This window comes from Lissotriton vulgaris, chromosome 5, assembly GCF_964263255.1.
Source record: "Lissotriton vulgaris chromosome 5, aLisVul1.2, whole genome shotgun sequence".
NCBI classification, from domain to species: domain Eukaryota; kingdom Metazoa; phylum Chordata; class Amphibia; order Caudata; family Salamandridae; genus Lissotriton; species Lissotriton vulgaris.
In genome coordinates this window covers 208,309,764-208,334,344 of record NC_141693.1, presented here as the reverse complement: position 1 = coordinate 208,334,344, position 24,581 = coordinate 208,309,764, and the positions used below count along the sequence as shown (strand labels likewise).

The 24,581-nt window shown below is 44.7% G+C and overlaps 1 protein-coding gene across 1 annotated transcript in view; it reads right to left on the bottom strand.

The window, feature by feature from the left end:
* Positions 1-12,370: 12,370 nt before the first annotated feature.
* LOC147710507 (lipocalin-15-like) overlaps positions 12,371-24,581 on the bottom strand; it is a 53,005-nt gene continuing 40,794 nt past the window's right edge. The window contains exons 6-7 of the mRNA XM_086920015.1: positions 19,965-19,990; positions 12,371-12,614 (exon numbers count right to left, since the gene is read on the bottom strand). Coding sequence (XP_086776141.1) covers positions 19,965-19,990 — 26 coding nt within the window. The 3' untranslated portion in view covers positions 12,371-12,614. The remainder of the gene's footprint in view (positions 12,615-19,964; positions 19,991-24,581) is intronic.

Genomic DNA, 24,581 nt, shown 5'->3' with positions numbered 1-24,581 from the left:
CTCACGTCTGAGCATATCCTGCCAATTTAGGGCGAACAAAGCGATACAAAAGGGGATGATGGACGGACCGTTTGAGCAAATCAAACACTCACCCCCAGTCAACTGATCTGGGTTTAATCCATCACCATTCTTGAGCTCACTCCGCCACCCCAGTTCAGATGTGGCAATATGCAAATCAGTCTGACCCTGTGCCTCATGGAAACAGTCCAGCCCGAACTGCCAAAGCCATGTCGTCCATCATCCCTTTTTGTATTGCTTTGTTCGCCCGTACAAACCAATGTCTGGGAAGAGGCACTCAGCCAATATTTACACACCACCTAGATCAAAATTGAGGTTCAGTTGCTTCGGCTCAAACCCACTGGCTCCAACAGAGCAGCCACATGATGGCAAATGATGAGGGACTCAGTGCTAACTAGATTTAAACTCAAGCAAGAACATGCTTATTTTTAATGCAACATTTGTTTTGCCCTTGGTGCCTTTTTACTTCCAGAGCTGACCATGACTTGTCATAATGGAAGTGGCAGTACTATGAATAAGGTGGAAAAGACAGTTCTCCTTACTGTAAAACTTAAACAGAAGGAGGCACAAGGTATGTACTTGTTAAATTACAGTAAGATGCCTTTAAAAATCTAAAACGAATGGCTGCCTTTGTTGACTAAAGCACTGATATATCTTCTTTTAAAAAAAAATAATAGAAAGACCCCTCTCCCCTGTGCCAGTTATTCACCCATATCTCTCATCAATACTAGCGACCCCCCTGCAGAATGTAAGACCGATTCTCATCCTTGACTCACAGGCTGCTTTAGTTCCAAGAGACTTCTGCAGGAATCTCCTCAGACGCTCGCTAATTAATTGTGGCAGGTTAAAGATAACCAGGGCAAAGGAGTGGCTATCTCATTGGATGCAGAGAAGGCGAAATATTAATGCAAGAGGTGGTGTAATATTTTGAGGTGCTGCACTTTCTCCATGTTTAACATGAACCAGATAACTACTTCCTTTGGTTGCTCATTCAATAATTGCATGCTGACTGTACCTGGTGTTCTATTATACTTGCCTCCTTTGTCCCTGAAGTTCTCCTGGGTCTTGCAGTACTTAATTTGTAAACAAATAAGTTCCAGGGCTCTTGTTAGGCTATCGCTGCAGATTGAACCACCCATTGACTCAGTCAGCGTTATTAATGATAATTCAGACTTTTCATACATTAAAAATGACTAATACCTGACACCCAAGCTATTTTTAGAGCTTTGGGTGGCAAGTATTAGTCATTTTAATGTATATAGAATTATTAAACAACTGTTGTTGTATTGATCACAAAATTAGACAAACAGCGCCACAATGTGGCTGGCTGTCATAAGTCCCGGTGCTGACAATTAAGTGCTAGTGCCAAACACCGGAAACCACCGGCTGAAATTAAGCACTGGGGTCTTGTGACCTGTGACGATCCAGAAATGTTATCCATAGTCAAAGAAATGAAAATTCCAAGACCCACAGCACTGTCATCGAGGACCATCTCTGTGTTTGTGTAAAATTATTTCATTGTGCTGTTATGTAGAAGCGCATCCTTGATGCATTCGGAAAGTGAATTGTTGTGCCTTGTCCCACCCCCAGGGAGGCTTTTCTTTGATAAGTAGTCTCAGAAGTTCTAACATTGTCGTACGTTTTGGAATATACCTGCTGCAATAGTTTACCATGCCCAGAAAGCTGTGGGCTTCTGATGCATTCTGCTAACTTCTGCACTGGATAAAAAATAACCATACACCTGGATGATGTCAGTCAGGAACTTGCGATGAAGTGTAAGACCACAGTCTGATATCCTCTCAAGAACATCTTTCAAGTTATGGTGATGTTCTCCTTCAGCACAGGCAAATAATAGAACTCCATCGAGTCTGGAGACAACTGTGCTGTGGAACACCTCTGTTGCTGAAGATGTTCCAGAATTCAATCCTTTGTAATGCTACAATCCTGCATGGATCAAACAGCTGGTTATTTATAGACTGCATTCATCCAATATCAGCTATGATAGACTGAATTGAGCTCTCTATTAGAGAACCATCTGGCTTTGCTGTGGTCATCAAAGATATTGTAGGTGTCAAAGTCTTTCTCTTTTGAATGCCTTATTTGGTGAGCTCATGTTAATAGAGAGTCCCATTACCCCTGTCTGTTTTGGCTTCATAGTGACAACCATGGGTGACTCCCACGGAGTCAGTCCAGACACCTTCTCTATTGCTCCATGTTTCTCTAGATTTTGAAGTTCAGCTTCAACTTGGGGTCTCAGGTGAAATGGGATCACCTGGTGTCTCAGAACTACTGGCTTAACCCAGTGTTACCGATGTGCAGTTTCACCGGCTGGGCTTTGAGGCACCTGATACTTTTGGACAAATGGTCAAACCCGTGTAGCAAATCACCCGTTTTGCTCTGGTGGATGATCTGGGTGAAAAAGATGAGATCTAGTGGTTCTACCACCGTGCAGCTGTTTAGGTTGCCTGTCCCTGTCTCAGTCACAAAAATGTTGAATGTGCTGTTGTGACGTCTCCATGCTTGATTAATGTTACAAAGATACCTGCAAGCGTCAAAGGCATGCACACTCCAAAGGAGTAAAATATTATTTTTGTGAGTGGTATCTTGGGGGTAAGTTTGAGTGTCAACCGCTGGTTTCAGTCCGCATTATTCCCCAATGCCCTAGTCTTGATATGGGCAAGATAGTCAACCCCTTGTATCTATTCTTGGCACTCTAGGTGTGGCCCTCTACTGGATGCTTTTCTCACAGAGGAGATGAGAAACACTTCTTCCTCTTCTTTATCTTCAAGAGCTGGATTGGTCACTGATCCAGCTGGATGATGCAAATCATCCTCTTGGCCATGTGTCACCCTGGGAAAAGTTTGTGACATTGTAGTTTTCTTCTTGGGTTTCTGGCACCGAGTCTGAGTGTCCAGCTTACTCGTGCACAGTGGTTGAGTCTACCGGGATAAGAGTATGTTTTATCTTGGGAAGGGCATGCAACGGCAGGCAGGGTTTTAGCACCACATTATCCACAGCTTATTCTATCTGGTTATCTATTTTGTGTTTTAGTCCCCCAACAAAAAGTATGCATTTCCTGGATGGCGTTGATAGTTTCTGCTTTGAAGGTTCCTCTACTTCGGCTTGCATGATAGCTTTGCAATGGCTGACTCCATCTGCTTGAGAGTTGGCGAGCCCATGTTACCGTCCCAATGTCAGGATTAGGATTAAGGCTAAACCAGGCTGTCCTAATACGAGGTATCGCAGCACAGATGAGTGACATCCTTGCATGATCTGAGCTCAGACTTCTTTGGTGAGATTTCTCTCGTGCTCGAGGAGTCGGCGTTAGGGCATAGGTCGTTTGCAGTTTCACTAAAATGTGACTGAACCCTAATATTGATGAGCAAGAGACCTGATAGTAGAAATTCACCACTATTACTTTACCCATGCCGGAGGATCATGTGGGTTGGAATTAACACCACACATGAAATATTTAAAAATTAACACAGTGAAGCCTTGAAAAAGTTGCATGTACATCGTAACGGAGGTGACGAAACACGTGTTGGCTTGAGATCTGTTTATGAAGAATCCATGAAAAAGAATAAAAGAACGAAGAAACAACTTTGAATTTTGTATATATTTGTTTGTGACTTAGAATAGCTACTGCTGTCATTTGTTTCATTGCCAATTCTAACGTGTGCTGGGGATTCAAATTATATTCTCTTCCATGCATATGCGGGCGAGTTCCCTCAGCCTACCGTAAAATCGATCAGTCGACCCACCCTTCTTCTCATGTACTTGCCCTAATTTGAGGAAGTGGGGTTCCCGAGCGGCTACAGAGCTGTCATCGTCTTTCTCACCTCTGGTGTTAGTAAGGCTTTGAATCAGTTTGAAGATCACCTCACCAGCATAGGAGAGTAGAACATACCACTTGACTAAGTCAGCAGTTTCTTTTGTAGCCTTGAAATAATAGTTAAGTTGGTGAACCCAGGCTATGGCTGGCGCAGTCAGCTCACTGAACAGTGGTCACTTGTATGTGGTGGCTCCACCATAATGGTCCTCGGTCCTCTGGTCGATATCATGCATAACATGAGCTACGGGACAAAGGGCAGCTGCTGGAATGGTGGCACTGAACGGACCATCGCCACTGATAGTCAGCAGGCATGCAGGGCACCTTTAGCGGTCTTGTCTTCCATCCACTTGACCAGCATGTCTATGCTTGCTTGGCACTATGTGCCACTTGTCCGGCTACCACTGTATCCTTTTTCTGCGTTGTATGTAACAGACGAATTTATGGATGTTAGTACCGAATAGCACTCGTTACAACACATGCGTTGCATAAGTGATTTTGCACTTGTGAAAGAAGGTAGTTGACTGTGTAAGTCAAATTTACATGTGCAACTAAGTTTGTGAATGGGGGTCCCTTGTATCTGAGCAGAAATACCATTGACTGTGATCATTTGTTATGGTGAATATGTGTTTACATATGACTTCATGGAGCCAGATTGCATAAAAGTATACAACTGTCTGTTGACAGTTGCAATGATTGTCATGAACTCAGAGTTTGGAGAGTGTGGATGTTGAGGCCCGAGTCTCTGGGACAAGCTGAGAATATCAAGCTCTCCACCTAAGGGTGACAGAACACACATAATTGCTAAAGGGACAACAACATGGAATAAACATTGGATATAATCATAACAAGGTGCAGTCGGCGGGGATGCTGTAAGTAGTCCCTTGCATCCAGCAGGCCCCACACAGAAGTAGAATGCAGCACACATAGGATGAGGAAGAAACAATGAGAAATTTAGATATTTCACCTTGCTACATCTCCCGTAGGAAGGTGTAAGATGTTGATGCATCCCTAGGTTTACAAGTTTTTATAAATCTCGGGATGCGTCAAAATCCATGGGAGCTGCATGGGAACACCCACACAATGCCCATGGAACGCTTTCCCAGGGCAGAGTAATGCAACACATCGATCTGTGCTGCCTTACTTGTGGAAATTCTGTATTCACTCAGAGCCACGCAAAGCGGCTTTGCATGATTTCAAAAATCTATCTTAACGGTTCACTCTTGCACCACACAATATCATGCAAGAGCAAAGCAAACAGACTCATAAATAGGCCCCTACGTTTGCCATTATTGCCTAGATGAGTGCCTCATTGTGCTGGTGCTCTACTGGCTGAGGCTGTGCATGTGATTCTGGGAAATGTAGTCTTTGGAACACCAGTGAATATTTTCCACTGTCCTGAATGCCAACTTTTTCAAGTTCCCAAGTTCTTGCGCCCAAATGTTTTTGGGACCTAACACCAACTGGTGCAAAATGCTGTTTTGTCAGTGTAAAATTACCTGAAATCCTTGCTTCCTATGCAGAAAAATCTTAAGGATTTCGGGGGTCCTGGGTCAAACCTATTTTGGGGGCCCCTGTTCGGAACAGCTTTCAAATTATGATCCAATTTCAGCCCTTTCATGCCCTCTTTGGCCAGGTAACTTACAGTGCACAGGCACCCTTGACCAGATACTAAATGTGTTTACATCTAATATTCAGGAATAATGGGATGTAAATAACTTTTTTTTAGTAACTTTTTTATTAACTGTGCGATTACTTAAAATCGTTATAGTATAAAACACTTAAACAGCTCCCCCCTCCCAACTACCCTTCCCCCAGGAAAAACCTGGTGATCAGCTTTAAAGTAGCACCGAGGCTACACAGGCTCTATTTACTACTTCATGTCCATTTAAAACTTCAATTAAAAGGTTTTCTATTTTTTTTTGTTTTTTAAAAAAAGTTAAAATATTTGGTTAGTACTGTTTCGCATTTTTGCACCTCTAGGGATCCATGGTTATATAAGAATCCAACAGGGTCATTCTCTCCGTGATTTGTTTGGCCCCAAGTTTAATTTCTGATTCCAGCGACCTTGCAAGAAACCCCTGAATTAGGTGACGACAAACAGGGTTAGGGCACCAGATAATTCTCATTGCAGAATGACATGACCCCTGAGTTCTGTGGCCTTTTGATGGGAATCAAGTGCAATTCTAATTAGATGGATAAACTTGCCAACCCTGGTAAGTAAACAAGTTGTGGTTTCTGAAAAGCACCAGTCCGAGGCCTCTCTGCAGGTTCTGAGGCCATTCAGCCTGATTCATCAAGCTGAATTGCGCTCACAAAGGGCCAGATTCTGAGAATCTGGCCCTTTGCGAGTGCGATTTTTGCATTTGGGATTCATCATCCCAAATGCAAAAATCGGTAATAGCGATTTCGCTATTTTGCGAGGAATTACATTTAAGGAATCTCTATTTGAGATTCCTTAAATGCAATTCATCATCCATTTTTAAATTGCGAATTCGCAATTTCGGCCCGCTATTTACCGCAAGGTCAAACCTCTTGGTAAATAGCGAAAACTTAGAAAAATGCTTTTAAAAGCATTTTTCTAAGTTGCATGTTGCACACACACATATCCTTTGGACATGTGTGTGCGCAACACCTGTTTAAATTTGCATTTAAGGGGTGCTACAGGGTGTCCTTTGGACACCCCTGGCACCCTTTAAATCGCTATCTTATTTGCGATTAGCTAATTGCTAATCGCAAATAAGGAATACTCCCCATTCATTCCTATGGGCCTTTTGGCCCATAGGAATGAATGGGGAGTTATTCCTTATTTGCGATTAGCAATTTGCTAATCGTAAAAAAGGAATATGTAGGAATCACATTTTATTTTGCGATTCCTACATGAATCCCGTTTTGCGAGTCTGTAATAGGGATTCCTTATGAATCGCTATTAAAGACTCGCAAAACGGGTCTTTGATGAATCAGGCTGTAAGTCCCTTAGGGCCGGGCGCAGCAAACGACGACGATCGCTGGCCAGCTTTGAGCAGCAGCATAAAAGATGTAGCCAAGATTCTCTGTGGTAATTGAATAACCGACAGGAGATAATGCTGTCAGTACGTGCCCACTGTGGGTTAAAATCCAAAATCTTGAGGGCCAGGAGGCGCAAGTACAGAATTTTCTTTCTTGCTTGGGCTGAAAGTGAATCTTGTAAATATGGTTGAGCTTTCCCAGGAGTATATGACTTATCCAGGGCCAATGCGAGGGAGTTGTACCGGAGTGATGAACGATCCAGTTCAGACAAGATGGTCTGGACTTGGAGCTTTACAGCTTGGGCCCAGGCAGAATAAGGAATTTCGTGAAGGGGCATGCTCTTTGCCTCGATTTTCAATAGGTCTATTGCTTGTTTCAACTTGGAGTGCCATTGCGAACCCGCTGCCCTGAAAATAAATTATAGAAAATATTTGAGATTGTTTTCAGGGGCTTTTAGTACTCTGATGTAATATTTTATTTGGCACCCCTGTAGTACCACGTCCGGGCGCTTCAATCCTATTTCCAGCCTTAGCCTGGTTTTCCTTGCTTGTCTAGGAGCTTGTAGCACGGTCTTGTAAGCTTTTATCTGGGCCGCATTGATGACTTTCTCAAGTGCTCCTGGGAAGGCTAAGTGACCATACATGGTTCCGGGAATCAGTTTTGCCCTAAGTACAGTCAGCATGGGTTCTATAGATGGACTTACTAGGCGATGGCTTAGACGTCTGAGAGACAGGATTATTTTGTTAATTCTCAGTGTTAACTCCTTTATGTGTTTGGCTGCTGTGGTCCTCTCCGACACCCATACCCTCAGATAACTGTAGGATGTAGCTGTCCTGATTCGGTGCTCACCCAAAGACCATGTCGCTTGTTTTTTGTGGGGGTATTTACCAAAGATTACTATATTGGTCTTGCTCTCATTGATCTGTAGGCTATTTTCCTTGTTATATATTGCAAGTCTATTTAATGCTCTTTGGAGCCCCACCCTTGTGTGGGCCATGACCACTGTATCACCCGCATACTGGAGAGTTCCCAAGGCCAACTTCCCCAATCTCTGAGGTACTAGGCTGGCGTCTTTCAGGGCTTGCCCCATGTCTGCAGTGTACAAGTTGAATAGTAGGGGTGCCAAAACACAACCCTACTTTAGTCCGGTGTTAGTTTTGATTCTTGGTGTTACGATTGTTTGACTTAATTTGACCCGGACCCATGTCCCCTCGTAAAGGGCTTATATTGCTTTTAGCAGGGTTTCCAGGATCCCCCAAGATTCGAGTTTTACCCATAACTGTCTTCGATTGACTTGGTCGAAGGCCGTGGAGTAGTCTTTGAAGCAGCAAAACAGGGGCAGCTTATTGCTCAATACGCTTGCTTCGAGAGGTGAGAGAGCGCTATGATATTGTCCATGGTGGAACTATTAGCCCTAAAGCCAGTCTGAAAAGGCGGGAGAATACCGTGCTTGCCCACCCAGGCCTCTAGGTCCCTTAGTAATAGGCGGGCATAAACCTTGGCTTCTATGTCAAGAAGGGCTATGAGCCTATAATTAGCAGGGTTCGAGTGGACTCCCTTCTTATGTATTGGAAATAAAACCGAGCCTTTCCAGGATGTTGGTAAAATTGCTGTGAAGAATGAATGATTGTATAGTGGGGTGAGTATGGAAGCAAAAAAGACAGGGCCGGCTTTGAAGACTTGGGCGGGAATACCATTTGGGTTAGGGGCCCCATCTGTTCTTGTCGCCCTAATATACCTTACAGTCTCCTACACTGTATAAGTGACGGGCTGACTGGGCACTGTAATTTCTTCCTGCGCGCTCTGAGTTTTAATGGTTACATCTGCCACCTGGGACCATTCTGAGCTGAGAGAGCCCATCTTGTTTGCTCCACTTGTGTACAGACCCTTCACGTACTGTTCCCACACGTTGCCTGTAACACTATTTTGCTTGCGCTGGCTTCCAGAGCTCAGACTATTGATGTATCGCCATAGCTTGCTGTTGTCTTTTTGTTTCATTAGGGAGAACACTTTAAGCCAGTTTTTTTCTGTCCGCTGCCTTTTCAACTCCCAGACTTTCTTCTTATAAGTGGCTTGCAAGGCAGGGATGGAGGACATCTGTGACGAGTAGATACCTTTCTTTTTTTGCCTTAATTGCCTTATTAAGGGCGTGTTTGCTTTGTGTCAGGCTTCACGGTTTTCAACGTTCTGGCAAGGATTGATTTGAGTGTTCGCTGCTTCTTGATTGGTTGGTGTTACCCAAGTTCTTCTGTAAATCCGATATCAGTGTTTCCCAAAAATGTGTGATGTTCTTTATATCTTGTGTCTTTAGTTCCGCCTCCCTTTTGGCTACATAATCCGACAGGCTATGACTAAGGTTGGCCGTGCCTTTTATTCTTTTGAGGGCTAGATGACCTTCATCGCCTGTGGTTGCTCCAATTGTTTCCTGGGCTTCCACCTGTTCCCGCGCCAGATTAAAGGAGGCACAGAGAGGCCTGTGGTTGCTTTTGTCTTTGTCGTCAGCAGTTAAGTCACATAGTTTGTGTGCCTGCCCTTCATTGATGAAAATATAGTCTATGGTGGGGACATTCCTGAAGGTGGATTTAGGGATCCATGAGAGACGGCTGATTTTTTTTATTCCATGAGTGTATTGTAGGTTAAAGTTTGTGAGGAGTGAGATCAATGGGCCCGACTACTTCCCATTACTGGGTACGACAGGGATCTGACCCAGACCTCTTGTGTTGAAGTCTCCCGCAATTATCACATTATGATGCTCAAATCTGATGAGTATGTCTTCCAGAATGCTGGTGAAGGATTCCATGGCCTGATGCGTTTGAAGTTTATTTAGGTTAATGTAACAATTAATTAGTAGCAGAGGATGGGGCTGGTGTCCCATTTTCAGCCCTTCTATTATAATAGCTTGAAGGTCAGATAACTCTAATTTTATTTCTTTGATTTTAAATTTGCAAGCGTGACTTAAAAAAATGGATAAGCCCCCAGACGGGCATCCAAAGATGGTCCTTTTGGTCGCTGGTATGTGATGTTCATAGAAGCCACCAATTGGGGTGGTTGACTTGGCCCAGGTCTCCTGAAAGCACAATACGTCCTCCTTTGCGAGATAGTCTAGTGTGGCCTTGTCTCTAAAGATGTTACCTAACCCAGCAATATTCCATGAGATAAGGGTTAGCTTACGGTCTTGGCCACTAATTGAGATTGAACATCCTCTGTTTTCATTGCTGTATATTTGATTAGGGACCCTGTCGCCATATGTCCTCCGTGTGGGCCAGCACTTGCTGGAGCGGCTGCACTCTTTGCTGCGTGTGTCTGTGCGAGATATTGATTTTTAGCTGGGTTCTTAGTCTCCCTGTTTTCACTCCCCCACCTAGGCTTTTATTCATTGTACCTTTGAGGACTGATGTAGATTCTTGTTGATCATAATTGGGCGTAAGGACGTGTGGATATTTTGGCGCACTGAGGACGGTAACTTCAATACCCCATTCCGCGAGATGTGAAGCTTCGCTGAGGATGGCATGTTGGGCCTGCTGTTGTGTGAATCTGACCAGAGTGGAGCCACCATGGGTATCCCTCTCCAGACTTCTAAACTTTACCCACTCTGTTATCTGAGGTGATCTGTGCCAAGGATTTAATGTGGCCAAAGAGGCGGACAATGCTGGACCTGTTCAGAATGTCGTAAGAGCCTTTGACTGTATATCTGGGAGTAAGCATCAACTCTTGTATTGCAGATTGATTAATATGCTTGGAGGTGCACAGTGTCTGCCCTTCTCCTCAGGTGGTGTACCTCTGGAAATTCAGATTTAGTGGGTTTTTGTGGACGTGTCATGGCTGATGTTTGCCTATCGCCCCGTTTGGCGGTTCCGCCTCTATTTGTTCTTCTTGCGGCTCGTCATGGTTTCTTTTAGGATATTTTGCAGTCCTGTGTTGGTGCTCTCAGTCTGGGGAGCTAGAGGCCCTGGATTGTGTACAGGCATCCTCCTGTAATATGCTCTGCCGAACTTCCTCATCATGGGTCTTCGCTAATGTTTGCCTAACTATTTGTGGGCCCTCCTAATGGGTATTCTGTTGACTTCGATCCTCCCCTGACACGGTATGTTCTTCCCTTGTCGTCTTGGCCTTGGTTACCTGTTTGAAGTTGAAATTGGGGAAAAGTCGCTTCAAGCTGTTTTTGTTCTCTGTAGCACCAGAAGTTGGTATTGGTGATAATATTGGTCTTCTTTTGGCTTTGGGTTTCTTCAGTTGTTTCTTCAGCTTTTTCTTCGCCCTCCTCTGCCACTACTCATCCACCTTCGCTGCCGGGGAAGCATCACCCTGTGAAACATCGATAGTTGTGGCCAGTGGTAGGGCCTCGGAGTCCCCGTTCCCATGTGCTTCTATGATGTTCTTATAGCTTGGCCCTGCCGATGGCTCCTTGGATACGTGGAAATATGCTGGGAAATAGTTGGTAATTTCTGGTGGCCCCGTCTTCACAGCTGATGTCTTTGGGATTGTTTGTTCTAAAGGGAACATCTCCCTCTATCCCTTGGCAAGTGCCAGCATGTCCTTTAATACTTCTGGTAGCCCAGACCATTTTTCTATAATGGCGGCACAGGAGCTAGTGTATGCTGCGTTGGTTCTATGGACTTCAAGTGACGCCTCTAGTTTTGCCAGCTTGTCATCTTGGCGCACCAGGTGCTGAGCCATTGACTGTAGTAAATCAATTTGTACTTCCCTCTTTGTAGACTGCCATAGCAACACCCTAGCCATTGTGTCCTGTACTTTTCTTATTGCTGACAGATTTAACTCTTTGAGGGTAGCCTCTTCTATTGCATCTTGCTGATCTGCTAGGCCCATCGGGCCCCAACCCTCTGTTTGGAGTGTTCTCAAGTCAGCGGTTCTTCCAGGATTTATTGGTGTTGCATTCAGTGTTCTTTCAATGGTCTGTTCTAGTTTTTGCAGGAAGGAGGTAATTAAGACATCTATTCCTGGGGATCACCTCCTTATGCACATCATCCTCCTCCTCTGTGGGCCACTGATGGATATCAGCTGTGATCCATATTGGGCTTTTCACCCTGGCAGTGGGCGTAAGACTAGGATGTGTTTTCCATATTGTAGCACAGCAGCAGCTCACTAATATTACTGCAAATAATCTCTGTGACACCCTCCCATTTCTCATATGAGGTCCTGTTTTGCTATAAAATAAACTTTTTATATGAATGTTACATAAACACAACATTACTCTGTAAAATGTCTGTAATAAACTCTCACACATCACCTACATTAAAAAATAAATCAAAGAAAAACAGTATTTAATGCTGTTTAAGAATTATTCAAGGTCATTAGAACGAGAGCCTGCAGAACAGAGCTGGCTCTATCAGCGGGCCCCCTCAAAGGTTGGGGCCCTGGGCCGCAGCCCACTTTGCCCATGTATTAAAACGTCTCTGTGCCTACGCATCCTCGTTCAGTGTGTTTTGTATAGTGTCACTTGGTACTGAAGCAAATTCAACTGTTTCGCTGAAGCAGACTCGGAGAAGCAGATTTGATTTGAAAGCATTTATTGTGGATACAGAGGAGAAGTATCATCTCAAAGCAGCAAAGGGGGCTCCAGTGTCTCGCCGCCCCCGGGCTGGGATCATCAGAAGTTGAGAGGCTGGAATAAATCGACCAACCAGAGAAGGTTGTCTGGGGGAGTACATGTCCGCTGAGTTCTTAGGGTCGTGGCTCTGGCAGCCATGTTGGTCCACCGTTATCAGCAGAAGCAGAGGACCTTTCTCTTCTGGGCACCCTGCAAGAGAAACATATTGATGTCAAAGGGGAGGTGGATAATGTTGTACAAATGATGCCCCTGGTCTCCTGAACCTGCCCACACCTCATGCCAGTCTATAACCGCGTTGCACCGCGTTCTGGAGAAGTCGAGAGAGAGCCCTAGTGCTGAAGTTCATCAGCAGGTACATTTATGGTCCCAGATGCTCTAACTGAGTAATTATTATTACTGAGATGCACTTGCTATTAAAATCTGTGGACCTAATAACTGCAGTGGAACTGCATCAGGGGCTGAGAGTAGCTGACAAATATAAGTACAGGGCATAGCAATGGGTGCTACAAATGGGAGTAGCATGTCAGGATAGAAGTGTACAGAGTGCTCTTTTGAGCTAGCAAGGGAGTAGCATAGGATGCTGCAGGTCACGATTGAGGTGCATGGGGTGTACTGTGGAGCTAGTAATGGAGTAGCATGTGATGCTGCAGGTCAGGATCGAGGTGCATGGGGTGTACTGTGGAGATAGTAATGGAGTAGCATGTGATGCTGCAGGTCACGATTGAGGTGCATGGGGTGTACTGTGGAGCTAGTAATGGAGTGGCCTGGGATGCTGCAGGTCACGATCGAGGTGCATGGGGTGTACTGTGGAGCTAGCGTGGAAGTAGCATGGGATGCTGCAGGTTACAATTGAGCTGCATGGGGCGTACTGTGGAGCTAGTAATGGAGTAGCATGGGATGCTGCAGGTCACGATTGAGGTGCATGGGGTGTACTGTGGAGCTAGCGTGGAAATAGCATGGGATGCTGCAGGTTACAATTGAGCTGCATGGGGCGTACTGTGGAGCTAGTAATGGAGTAGCATGGGATGCTGCAGGTCACGATTGAGGTGCATGGGGTGTACTGTGAAGCTAGCGTGGAAGTAGCATGGGATGCTGCAGGTTACGATTGAGCTGCATGGGGCGTACTGTGGAGCTAGTAATGGAGTAGCATGGTATGCTGCAGGTCACGATTGAGGTGCATGGGGCGTACTGTGGAGCTAGTAATGGAGTAGCATGGTATGCTGCAGGTCACGATTGAGCTGCATGGGGCGTACTGTGGAGCTAGTAATGGAGTAGCATGTGATGCTGCAGGTCACGATTGAGCTGCATGGGGCGTACTGTGGAGCTAGTAATGGAGTGGCCTGGCATGCTGCAGGTCGCCATTGAGGTGCATGGGGCGTACTGTGGAGCTAGTAATGGAGTAGCATGGGATGCTGCAGATCACGATTTAGGTGCATGGGGTGTACTGTGGAGCTAGTAATGGAGTAGCATGGGATGCTGCAGGTCACGATTGAGGTGCATGGGGTGTGCTGTGGAGCTAGCGTGGAAGTAGCATGGGATGCTGCAGGTTACAATTGAGCTGCATGGGGCGTACTGTGGAGCTAGTAATGGAGTAGCATGGTATGCTGCAGGTCACGATTGAGGTGCATGGGGTGTACTGTGGAGCTAGCGTGGAAGTAGCATGGGATGCTGCAGGTTACAATTGAGCTGCATGGGGCGTACTGTGGAGCTAGTAATGGAGTAGCATAGGAGGCTGCAGGTCACGATTGAGGTGCATGGGGTGTACTGTGGAGCTAGCGTGGAAGTAGTATTGGATGCTGCAAGTCCGCATTGATGTGTGTGGGGTGTACTTTGGAGCTAGCATGGGATGCTGCAGGTTACGATTGAGCTGCATGGGGCGTACTGTGGAGTTAGTAATGGAGTAGCATGGGATGCTGCAGGTCACGATTGAGGTGCATGGGGTGTACTTTGGAGCTAGCGTGGAAGTAGCATTGGATGCTGCAAGTCCGCATTGATGTGTGTGGGGTGTACTGTGGAGCTAGCGTGGAAGTAGCATGGGATGCTGCAAGCCTGCATTGAGGTGCGTGGGTGCCCTGTGGAGCTAGATCGGAATAGCAGAAGTCTTGGGGCAAGAATTGAGGTGTATTGATGTAACGTGAGGTTCTTGCTAGAATAGCATCGGGTCCTGAGGATCAGGACTGAGGCGCATGGGTATCCTGTGGAGCTAGTTCTGGAATCGCGTAGGTCCGGGTTAAGATGCAGGAGGGGTAGTGTGGAACTAGCGTGGGAGTAGCATGGGATGCTGCAAGCCTGCATTGAGGTGCGTGGGTGCCCTGTGGAGCTAGATCGGAATAGCAGAAGTCTTGGGTCAAGAATTGAGGTGTATTGATGTAACGTGAGGTTCTTGCTAGAATAGCATCGGGTCCTGAGGATCAGGACTGAGGCGCATGGGTATCCTGTGGAGCTAGTTCTGGGATCGCGTAGGTCCGGGTTAAGATGCAGGAGGGGTAGTGTGGAACTAGCGTGGGAGTAGCATGGGATGCTGCAAGCCTGCATTGAGGTGCGTGGGTGCCCTGTGGAGCTAGATCGGAATAGCAGATGTCTTGGGGCAAGAATTGAGGTGTATTGATGTAACGTGAGGTTCTTGCTAGAATAGCATCGGGTCCTGAGGATCAGGACTGAGGCGCATGGGTATCCTGTGGAGCTAGTTCTGGGATCGCGTAGGTCCGGGTTAAGATGCAGGAGGGGTACTGTGGAGCTAGCGTGGGAGTAGCATGAGATGTTGAAGATCCAATTAAGGTCCAGGCAATGTATTTTTGACCTAGTCATGGCGTAGCCTGGGATGCCGCGGGCCAGATTAAGACGCAGTAGATGAACTGTGAACCTCGCACTGCAGCAGCATCGTATGCTTCGGATCCGGATCAAGATCCCGTTGATGTACTTTGGAGCCAGTAATAGAATATTCAGTGATGCTGCAGGTGGGGTTTGAGGTTCGTGGGATGTACTGTGGAGCTAGTACTGGTGCATCATTGAATGCTCTAGGTCATTTTTGAGGTTGACTGGATTTAGAGTGAATCTATTACCATGGGATGCTGCAGGCGGTGAATTAGTATGGGATACTTCAGATGTGATTACGGTCCAGGTATGTATTGTGGAGCTAGGACTTAACAGCATGTGAGATGCACTGCTCTGCTTGTACTAGCGTGGGGTACAAAAGCTAGGACTGGGCTGGAAGAACAGAGCTGTGATTTCAAGGCATCTCATTATTCGATGTGTGCCAGTGTACTCCAGCAAGTCTTTTCTCTCCCCAATACTGGCCTGGCTTACTCTACTGCTTTATGCTATGGGTGGCAGCGGTCACTGGAATTATCTGGCAGGGGAGTACCAAAGTATGCGGCAGGCTTGACTAAATTATGTGGCAAAAAAGGCTAATTATGCGGCCTAACGCAGCATAATGTTTTACAGTCTTTGATAGTATTACTTTATTATTTTATCATTCATACACGTTAACACTGTATTGATGAGGATTTGACAGCATTATTACCTCAGTAACACCTAAATAGAGCAATAGGCAACTGAGGGGTGATCAGTATACCTTTGCGAACCATTTCTTGTTAAAATATGCAGGTTTGCAGCAGATGATGGATTAAGTGGCAAATGCAGCGAGAGCATAATTATATGCATGTTATACCTCACATTAAACAGCAGCCTATATGTTAGTCTTACGTAATCATGGCAATTTCGTGTACCAATTCCGTTCTTTTTCCAAGTACCATTTCTGCCTAATTTCTGCCTTGTCCTGCCAGTTCTGCCATGCCTTATTATTTCTGTCTCTCACGCTAGTTTTACATTGCCTTTCACTTCTGCCTACGATTACCAGCTCTGCCCACCTAATCCATTAATTTATAATTGTGCCAGTTCTGTTTAATCATATAATTTGTTAAGTATTATCTGCTATCCGAGAACAGAACAACAGGACAAAAAGGGTGGGGGCGGAGTGGAAGCCACTATAAAAAAAAGGAGTATCCACCATCAATGTCTTTCCATTGGAGATAGAAGTAATGGATAGCCTAGTCTTCAAGCTATACTTTACCAACAGCATGCCTGAATTCCCTAAAACTGTTGTAAATTGTATCGCATCCCTTCTGTGCTGAGGACCAATATAAATGGGTGTGGTCATGACGAGCTCAGCTCGTCATGAGCACACGAGCACCGTGCCTCATGACGAGCTGAGCTCGTCATGAGCACGGAAGGGGTTAATTATTGGGCAAATAAAGAAACAGGGGGAAAGAGTGCCAGGGAATTGACCAACGCCTTACAAAGCCTGAATCTTTCACAACACATTCAAATGCCAACACACAATAAAGGTCACACTCTTGACCAAGCATGGTTGATCAATCTGATCCTCAAAGATTTAGAAATACAACCATGTATATGGTCCAACCATTATATAATCAGGTTTGCAATAGGTGATATCTACACATCCAGAACAACACCTTCTCAAAAGATCTTATCGAGAAACTGGCACCACATTAACTTGGAAGCATTATGTGACGCCTTAAAACAGAAACCTCCTAAAAGTAAGGATAATATAGACAATCTGGAGCAAGAAAGTGCAGACTAGCAAAGTAAGGCTATCAACTCTTATACGCCCCGAAAAACTCAAACCTCATGCGTTAGGGAACACAAAGCACCTAAATAGTTTACTCAAGAGTTAAGATTAGCCAAACACCAAACTCGTCAGACAGAGCGGAAATGGCGTAACTCCTACTCACTTAAATCCAAAGAACACTATAAAATTAATCTCAGGAAATACAAACACACCATAATGGAGGTAAAAAACAATTCTTCTCCAACAAGGTTTTGAACTCAATTAATAAAACCAAAGATATCTTCAACACAGTAAGGGAATTATCTAACCTCGATCGTGTCACCCCACCAATCCCCGTTACTCAGAAACTCTGCAATGACCTAAGCAATTTCTTCATTGAAAAAATGGAGAAAATTCAGGAATCCATTGATACCAAACATCAGGAGGTGGAAAATTGGTTTGTAAATACCAACACTGACATCCTGACTATCTTCCAATGCATAGGCCAAGACCAACTCTTGGAGTACCTAAACATAATAAAATTGGGCTCCCCAAACAATGTCTGTCCACCTGAAGTACAAAAATCCATCTTCAAAGCATTTCCAAAGATCACCCTTTCTTCTGAACCTATCTTTAACTTAAGGGACTTTTCCACAAGCTTTCAAAGAAGCAGTGATTATTCCACTTCAGACAAAAACAGGGAGTTGATCCCCAGAGGCTGGATAATTATAGGCCAATATTCCTCCTTCCCGTCTCAGCTAAGGTGTTGGAGACGCACATAGCAAAGTCTCTCAGCTCCTTTATTGAAAAAACAAACTTCCTAGACCCACATCAGGCCGGTTTCTACGCAGCCCACTCCACGGAGTCCATTATTCTATCTGTAATGGATGATCTGAAGGGGAAGGCAGATGTAGACAGCACTCAAGCATTGATTCTCCTGGACCTGTCTGCAGCCTTTGACACCGTCAACCACAACATCTTGGTGGATTGTTTGGCTGCAGCAGGTCTCAGGGGTACGGCCCTGAAATGGTTTCAATCATTTCTTGCGGATAGAAAACAGTCAGTTTGGCTCGCTCTGTACAAATCGGGCACAGTAAACTTGAAATGTGGAGTACCACAGGCTCACCCCTTTCCCCGCATCTTTTCAATATATATCCACTCTCTTATTGTTGCGTTACGGCAGACGGGAGTGCAAATCTACAACTATGCTGACGATATGCAGCTGGTCTTCCCCATCAATGAATCTACAGAGTCTCAGGAATTTCTCAAAAAATCCATGCTGTTCATCATGAAATGGATGAACAAAAATCAACTAAAACTTAATGCCGAAGAAACAGAAATCATTATCCCGAACAATAAACTCCAGCATTGGACTCCCACCCACTGGACCTTCGAGTTAGGCCCGCCTCCGGCACTAAAAAACTCGATAAAAAGCCTAGGCATACACAATGAATCAGACCTAAACATGAACACGCAGATTGGAGCAGTTACCTCCGCTTGCTTCCTCTAACTGCGTAAACTGAGGAAAATCTGAAGATTTTTCAGCAGAGAGGCATGTATCCAAATTGTCAACTCTTTGAATCTGTCAAGAATTGATTATGCTAACTCTATATACCTACGTCTTCAGCGCAATCAGATACATCGTCTGCAGCTTATGCAAAATCTGCCAGCCAGAATTATATTCCAACAAGGCAGACAATGTCATATCAAGCCGCTGCTAAAAGAGTTGCACTGGCTTCCAGTGGAGCAACGCTCCAAGTTTAAAGCTGGCTGTATTCTTTTTAAAGCCTTGCATGGGACTTGCCCTAAGTACATTTCATCAAAAATCCATAAGTACATCCCCCACCGTACTTTAAGATCTATGCACATGAACTACTTAGAGGTCTCAGTTTTTAGACACAAACTCTGGAACGCTCCCCCCCCCCCATTGACACTCGAGTCAGACCTCTTTCATTTTAGGAAGATGTTGAAGACCTGGCTCTTCACCCAAGCTTACAGCTAGACCTGGACCATCCCTACCAGTAACTCTTTTGGGAAAGTAACTCCTCCAGCACCAAGAAACCTGTTGATGAACTAGTGCTATAAAAGTTCCTATTAACATAACATAACATTTGTGCCTACCAAATGTCTATTCTGTCTATTCAAGCCAGTTATTCGTAGAACATCTATGCCTGCTTCCTAATTGGTGAAGCAAGTTTTTTAGGTCAATGTCTGGGCGAGAGGACCACTTTCGGGGCACAGTGTAAAGAAGTGAGTTAGCATACCTGTTCTCTTTTATAACATTGGATTTATTTAATTTCAGCATCAAGACTTTCCCTGAAACATAAAACAGCTGACACTTGTTTCGCCCATATGTGCTTTTTAAAGACAAATGTCATATTTTTCTGTTGCTTATGACTACCGTGTTGCATTTCTCATCTTATAACTAGCTGCTCTGTGCCTAATGCTGACAGCTTCATTCTTGATAAGATGTTCATCTGCAGAACGGGAAAGAACCTTTACAACGCGGACATTACACTGCAATACCTTCACAACACTGTTGTTACAATGACCGTGAGACCGCGTTGTTACAACGCAGTACCATTACAACACAAGTCGTTATAACGACTTGCTCTAGATGGCGGTCTAGACTAAGGAAAAGTATGATTTACTTTTCCAACAACTTCCCTACTGTTCCACACACTGGAGTTGGAATAGTAAATTGTACTATTCCTAAATCCAGCGCGCCATCTGAAGCAAGTCGTTGTAATGACTTGCATTGTAATAGTACTGGTTGTAACAACACAGTCATTGTAACGACCGCGTTGTAAAGGCACGCGATGTAATGATTCTCGTTGTAAAGAGTCATATTCCTGCAGAACAGATCTGTGTCCCCACTTCATTGTGTACATTTTTTTCAATTTCCTGAGCTCTACACTTCATTTATCTGTAAATGTAAATAAGTGAACAGACATCAAACATGAACTCACCTAAAAGGTTCCAGGTACACATTCCACTGAAAGGGAAAAGATAGAGGAATAGGGTTAAAAATGTTAATTCCAGGTCACCATCTACCGTCGTCTCATGAACAAATATTTACCAAATGAGAACATTTCCATGAAGAAGACCATGGTGCCCTGGGGCCTGGGTACATAATGTGGGGCTGTACTGCACAGAAGCATGTTTAGTACCTGGAGCAGTGTATTTGCCACAGGTGTGCATAAATAATAAGGGGAGAGCTCTTGCGCCCTGAGCTTACGAGCTGGTGCCCCAGTGGTCTAAATGATGCTGGTTTGTACCAGTGAACAGCAGGTGCTACTGAAACATGTGCAAAATACAGAGGGAACACATTCCCAGAATACACCAGAGAGAATGTGCCCTGGAGGTCTGAGGGAAGAATGAGGGCTAATCAGTGCACAATTTGTAAACAAATAAGTGCCAGGGCTCTCGTCAGGAGGCCACTGCCGCTTGCACCACCCACTGCCCCTGTCAGCGCTTCCAATGACAGTACCAACACAACTACTAACCATCACACTCCTACAAGTGTGATAGTTCAGACTGTTCCAGGCGCCCAATACTAGAAGAATGGCTTGAGTGGCAGGTATCAGTCATGTTTAATGACTTAACAAATGACTATTGTGCTCATGTCTAAATCTGACAGACAGTGCACCATGTGGCAGACGGTCATACGTGCCACTGTTGCCAATTAAGTGAGCAATTTGCGATTCCTTAAATTTGCGATGCAATTTTTTCATACATCGCATTTCCCGTTTTTTTGTCGCAAACGCTGCTATTTTGTGATTCGCAGCGTTTACGACAAAAAAACGCTTCATACATCTAGCCCTAAGTCACACTTGACCCTGAGAATCGTGTCATTTATGTCTCTCGCCTGTGAGTAGATTTGCGGTCAAGAAGGTACTATTCTTTCTCTTCTCTGCAGAATTTGAGGCATAGAAGGTGCCCCAGGGTCATGAGCTCAAAATGTAAACGGTAGAAGGCGCCCTAGGGGGACTGTAGGCAAATTGTAGGTAGTGCTATTCTGCAAGAAAACAGAGCCGCAGGAGCAGGGTGTACAATGTCCAGGGGGGCACCTTCACCTGTTGCTGGCACATTGTGAAACGTAATTAGTAACACGAACGGTTCTTGTGGGGGAAGCGTGACCCTTGACTCCCACGGCATTAGGAACCCTTCTTACAAATAAGGTGGGCCTCATTTATGAGGCTGTGCGCCACTTTTACGCCACCGGTGCGTCACTTTTTGTGACGCACCAGTGGCGTAAACAATGCGCCTTGTTGCGCCATATTTACAAAGTGACGCATCTAGGTAGATGCGTCACTTTGTAAACCCCTGTGCCACATTATACCTGCGCCAGGTATAATGTATGCAAGGTGGGCGTATTGACGCAAGAAAGGGTCGTAGAAGTGATGCAGTGAAATCTATGAGATTTCACTGCGCCACTTCTAGGATGCAAATGTGGCAATATCTTACACCTGCCTCACAGCAGGCGCAAGACTGACGCAGGCCCTTTCACATGGGGCTTGCCCCATGTGAAAGGACACATTGCTGGAGTTGCATCATTTTTATGACACACTCCAGCAATGCGTCACTTTTGCGCCTACAGATACGCCAGAAATACTGACGTATCTGTAACTCCTTGCGACATTATGCGTCCTACAGTAATTATGACGCATCAATCATGTCGCAAGGAGGGCGCACTGAGAAGTGAAGCATTGCTGCTTTCACGCACCGATGCGTCACTTCTAGTAAATGAGGCCCAAGGTATCTTTATGCAATTAGTGTATTTATGTCTCATTTAAAAATGGATTATTATCCGAAATCAGGATAAACATAAGATAATTTCAAAGCCTGATCAAGGTGCTAAGGTATTAAAGTGACGGTGCAGTGAACAGGTGATAAGGTGAATAATTAGTACGCTCGTGCTATATACAATGTTATGTACATGTGACTGACAGGGATAATGTGATGTTATTTACAACATTCCTATTAGGAGTGTCGCGATCCACAATCACGTTTAATTTAAAAACAACCGACATTAATAAATTGTCATCGTGAAACGTGGCCGATTTCTGGACGCGCACCTGAAAGAGATGGCCTAAACATGACAGGCATCTCTGCTAAGAGTTAGAGCACAAGAAAATGTCCATAGATGGTGCCAGAAGGAGACATTTAAGCCAGAAGGAGACATTTAAATATGATCATTTCTTTATCTTGTCTAGCGTGACCTTTTAAATCCAGCTCTCTGGAATAACGTATTTGAGGTAAAAGACGTTTATACAATATTGTAACGCCCTCGACGCATGCAATGTTGATTAAATTCAGTGGAATACCAATTAATTAAAGTGCCACTTTACTAGAACCCAGGTGTCCTGGGGGCAGTGTATTTTCAATAACGCACTCAATTGAGCACTTACCTCCAAGTAGAGTGTCTAGTAGTCAGATAGTAGAAATTAATATACAGAATTGATAGTGGAATAAAAAACAGATAAAACATTATGCAGGTGGGTGGTTGCCTTAGAAGCCTATAGCAAGTGGGTCATGTTTAGGTATCAAGCATAGTCAGCTTTAGCTGTCTTTTGTCAAGAACTACTGTTTCAGACAGTAAGAGTAAGATTTGGGTCAGTCCCGGCTCATGACTGGATAGTCTTGTTGTCTATCTCACTTCCCTCATCCAATTGCTTTCCTCCCTATCCTCTTTCTCCCACCCTCCGTATAACCGTGTTTTGACTGGATGAGGTATCCTTCCACTACTTATGTTAAACCTCGCTTATATGGGATTGAGTATTTTTCATCACCCCCTCTCTGTTCAGCATCTTCCTGCCTCACTCCTGTGTTCTCTCTTGCCACCTATCCAGCATCCTTTGAACCGTTAGCCTCTTTGCTTTTTTAAATTGAATTCATTTGTTGCTGCTCCCTGCAAGGGGCCATCTTAAAATGGTTTACCCATCATTCCTCAAAGGCCGCATGAACTGTGGCCATTTTTTAACAGGGTTTATTCAAATAAACCAAAATGCATTCAGAGATGGTCATAGCGGTTGCACAGGCATCACAGCTGCCTTCTTTGAGCAACATTTTTTAAAACATTACAAAACACATACAACGAGTGCGGCCTTATATAGATGCTAGCTTCATCTGCAGTGGCCATCTTTTAATGTATTTGTAGTGTTTTAGAACCCGTTCCAATATGGCTGCTACAAATGCACATGTTTTACCACAGCTATCCAAGCAAAAAAAGATGGCAGAGTCAATAGTTTTTCACCGCTGAGTAGTGTTTTCTACGGCAGTGCTTGTTTATTACGGTGAATGGGAAAGTATGAGAGGTTTGGGCATGAATGGGCAAGGGACGAGAGTGGGTTTCAGTAATTTTGGGCTAGCAGACAAAACTAATGTATACCTTTACATAATATATATAATGGGCGCTTTAAGAACGTGAGTTGTTTGGATCAGCAAGTTTTGGGATGAAGAACAGAGTGGGAATGATGGAAGTGTGTTGCCGTATACCAAATCATAGAGCAGGGGTGACTCATGGATGCATTCAAACACCAGACTGTAGACGGGTCAGGGGCCGGACAGTCCTCTGTTATGGTAGATTTAGCCACACCAAGGTACAGGGAACACCATCCTGAATCCGCTGTCCTTCAGCACAATTGTATCAAACATGTCCACGGTGGAGGAAAATGCCAATGGCATAAAATACCTCCAGCTGGACTGTGAAGGTCAGAGTTCGAGTTCCGGCTGAGTTGACTTTCTGTCCAGGGGCAAGCTTTGTCAGTGGGATTTGGGAGGGGTGGGAAACTTAAATTTCCCAACTAAAACAGCAGGGTGCTGCATGATCAATGTATGAGGTGACCAAGGCTCAGTATGGACTGTTCCCAAGAGGTGCAGAGTCAGGACGGGTTTGTATGAGCTAGGCCTCTGCTTCTGATTTAGAGCTTGGTAGACAGGTGCTCCATTCTAACAGTAACAGAGTACCCTGGCCAGGGGCTACTCGCCACGCAAATATGTATCCATGCTCAGATGATTATTATATTAAGGATATATATTGGCGTGGTGGCCCCTGGGGTTTGGTGGCCCTGTGCAGGTGCACAGCTTGCACATGCCTAAGGCCGCCCCTGCCCTGTCCGCCAAACTCATGGTGCGTCCAAATGACTTTGAGCCATGTGAATTGCAAGTTTTATGTTGCTGGAGTAAAACATACTCTCTCAGTGTAAAACGTTTTCCGACAGCAGGACATAGTAGGTGCCACTGGAAGTAAGACATACGACTACCCTCCCTATTTAGAGTCAGCAGTCAGATGTCTTTTCATTTTTACTGCCCTTCATCGCAAAGTACGTTCTGTGTGAGATATGATAATAAAAAAACATTTATTCTCAACCTTGAGAAAAGCTCCCATGGTGTGTGTGTGTGGGGGGGGGGGAGAGGGGTCATTAGCTATTTTTATTTTTCAAAAACATATTCCCACTTTAAAAAAGAAAAAAAACTTTGCAAAAGCTTGATGGCCACCTGTCATATTTGATGGAGTTGTCCATCAATCTTTTCTTACATTAACAGGTGGCCACCGTGACAGCAGTTCCTTTCAATACTTAGAA